The sequence below is a fragment of the Dipteris shenzhenensis genome, chromosome 1 (genome assembly GCF_047967505.1).
Source record: "Dipteris shenzhenensis isolate YYH24624 ecotype China chromosome 1, Dip_SZ_1.0, whole genome shotgun sequence".
Classification (NCBI taxonomy): Eukaryota; Viridiplantae; Streptophyta; class Polypodiopsida; order Gleicheniales; family Dipteridaceae; genus Dipteris; species Dipteris shenzhenensis.
Genome location: NC_141596.1, coordinates 60765871 through 60768169, shown reverse-complemented (window position 1 = coordinate 60768169; position 2299 = coordinate 60765871). Strand labels below are relative to the sequence as shown.

Sequence of the window (2299 nt, the reverse complement as noted above, 5' to 3'; positions counted from 1 at the left end):
TACAAATAGTTTTCATTACGTAAATAGATTATAAGTCATATTGAATAGAATATTATTTTCATTACCCAAATAGAATATTAATTTCCATGTGTTTTTTTGGTGCATGCGCTAGCCAACGCACAGGTTCTGGCACCACTATTCGTATGCAGATAGCGATTCTGAGAGCTGAGATGAGGGTACTACAGGATGCTAGGGGACCCATTGACGCTCTGGATCGATTGGACACAATTGAGGATGTTGTGGATACCTTTTAGGCACAGGCTGAGGCAGAGATCACTTGTCATGGCTTGGATTGGAGAGCCATTCGAGAGTTGTTTGAGCATGAGTCACCTCACAGGCAGGCCTTAGAGGATATGTTTTGGGATGGTCACACTGAGGTGATGCGACCACGATCAGGGTTGCCCTTGCATATTTTACATTGTAGGCACCCCGTCATAGGAGCACACAATGGTGGTCGATTGCCTCACAACCGTCAGATAGCCAGGTCATTTGCCATGCAGCTATACGTTGAGTTTGTGCTTGGTCATCGGGTAGACTACCTTAGTTCCCGTCCAGGATCAGGAGCGGGACATGGTAGGATGGGGCGTCAGGAGCATCAGACTGCCGGTGTTCGGCATCGACACGAGACACCAGAATTGCACACTATCCCTGCACCGGCATTGCGAGCTGTTGGAGGAAGCATTAGGGGGGATGTTCATTCAGTGGCATCATCCTTCCACGACATGGTCTCTGCCCTATCGAGATCACTTTCGATTCCACCTCCCACATCTATGGAGCCTCCCACATCTACACCACCTCCCACATCTACACCACCTCAGCACGAGTTAGAGACTCGAGATGCACAGATTGCAGAGTTCGAGGCATTGTTGGCCGAGTCTAGGGATGAGGTTAGTTATTCTGATTATTTTAGTTTATTTTTTTGTTGCGTGTTTTGAACTGAAATTTTTTGGTTAATTCTCACCATGTACGTGACATGTTTGCATTGTAGGCACATCTATTGCGACAAGATATGGAGTCTTGTGTATGACTGTTGGAGGCAGATTTGGAGGAGCAGAGGATTCGGACACGCATAGCGTACCATCGTGTGGAGCACTATATTTTATAGTTGAGACATATTAGTCATGATCCATCTCGCCATAGGATTGACCCCAGCGTGGCTCTATACCCTGCTCCTCCTGTAGATGTGCCGACTAGGACACCCATAGATGCACCAGTCATAGCCAGGCTTCCTACTGCCACTTGCATCCTTTGCCACGAGGAGTTTGACATCGTAGGGTGGTTTGGACTAGGGTGCGGCCACATCGTACATCTCCATTGCATGACCCGCCACATGGTGGCACAATCAGTGTGCCCTGTATGCTTTGCTGATATTGATGTGGCCACATACAAAGGACTAGGCATGGATGATCTGTATCCTAGTCATCGTCAGGCCATTGATCCATTCGCCTGCATGGTCTTGATAGAGCACTACAGGGAGGAGGCATAGAGAGCTTTGTTGTAGCAGGAGGGTGCTGATATGTCAGTGGTTGCAGCGTGTGTTCCGCGACGCTTCTCATATGGTGATTTCATGCCAGGTGACAAGGCACGAGCAGAGAAGGCATGCCATATTGAGCGAGAGGCAGAGCTTCAGACATCATTGCAGCAGTGGGTGGAGCAGCAGCTTGGGCAAGGCCGAGACCAGCGTCTTCTACATATAGAGACGATTACTCACGCTGGATTTGAGGCATGAGTATTCGCAGATGCATGACTTTGGGAGCTGAGACACGTATACATAGAGGAGGCGAGGGAGGCAGAGATGGCAGCGGTGGCTCGTGCAACATGCCCTCCTCTTCATCAGGATGAGGCTAGCCCATCTCATGCAGGAGATGAGGCTGGCCCATCTGATCTGGCTTTGCCTGAGGGCACACAGCAGACGGTTGGGTAGTGGGTCATACAGGAGTCATGTCAAAGGATGACTAGAGGATCATATGTGGAGTTATCAGATTCTGATTCAGGATGATTGTTTAGGCTTCACACATTTCTTGTTTAGGGATGCACTTTTGCACGATGATGATGATGATGTACACATTCATTTTGGTACCTGCATGATATTGTTCTTACTTTTATGATGTATGAGCATTTTCATACTTTCATGATGTTCTTCTTACTTTGTTTATCTCAGTTTATAGTTTGTTCAAATCTAACATAAACATTTAAAATTAGGAGTATGATTTTGAATTTCAAATATCTCAATTCACATATCTAATACATAAGGTATTTTAAAAAGAATGCCATGTGAAGTAATTGTAAAATTAAGCAT

The 2299-nt window shown here is 46.4% G+C and overlaps 1 protein-coding gene across 1 annotated transcript; it reads left to right on the top strand.

The window, feature by feature from the left end:
• Positions 1–380: 380 nt before the first annotated feature.
• On the top strand, positions 381–1073 carry LOC147906147 (uncharacterized). The gene is made up of 2 exons (XM_087378340.1): positions 381–877; positions 977–1073. The coding sequence occupies exons 1-2, from the start codon at positions 381–383 to the stop codon at positions 1071–1073; spliced, it is 594 nt and encodes a 197-aa protein (XP_087234466.1).
• Positions 1074–2299: the final 1226 nt, after the last annotated feature.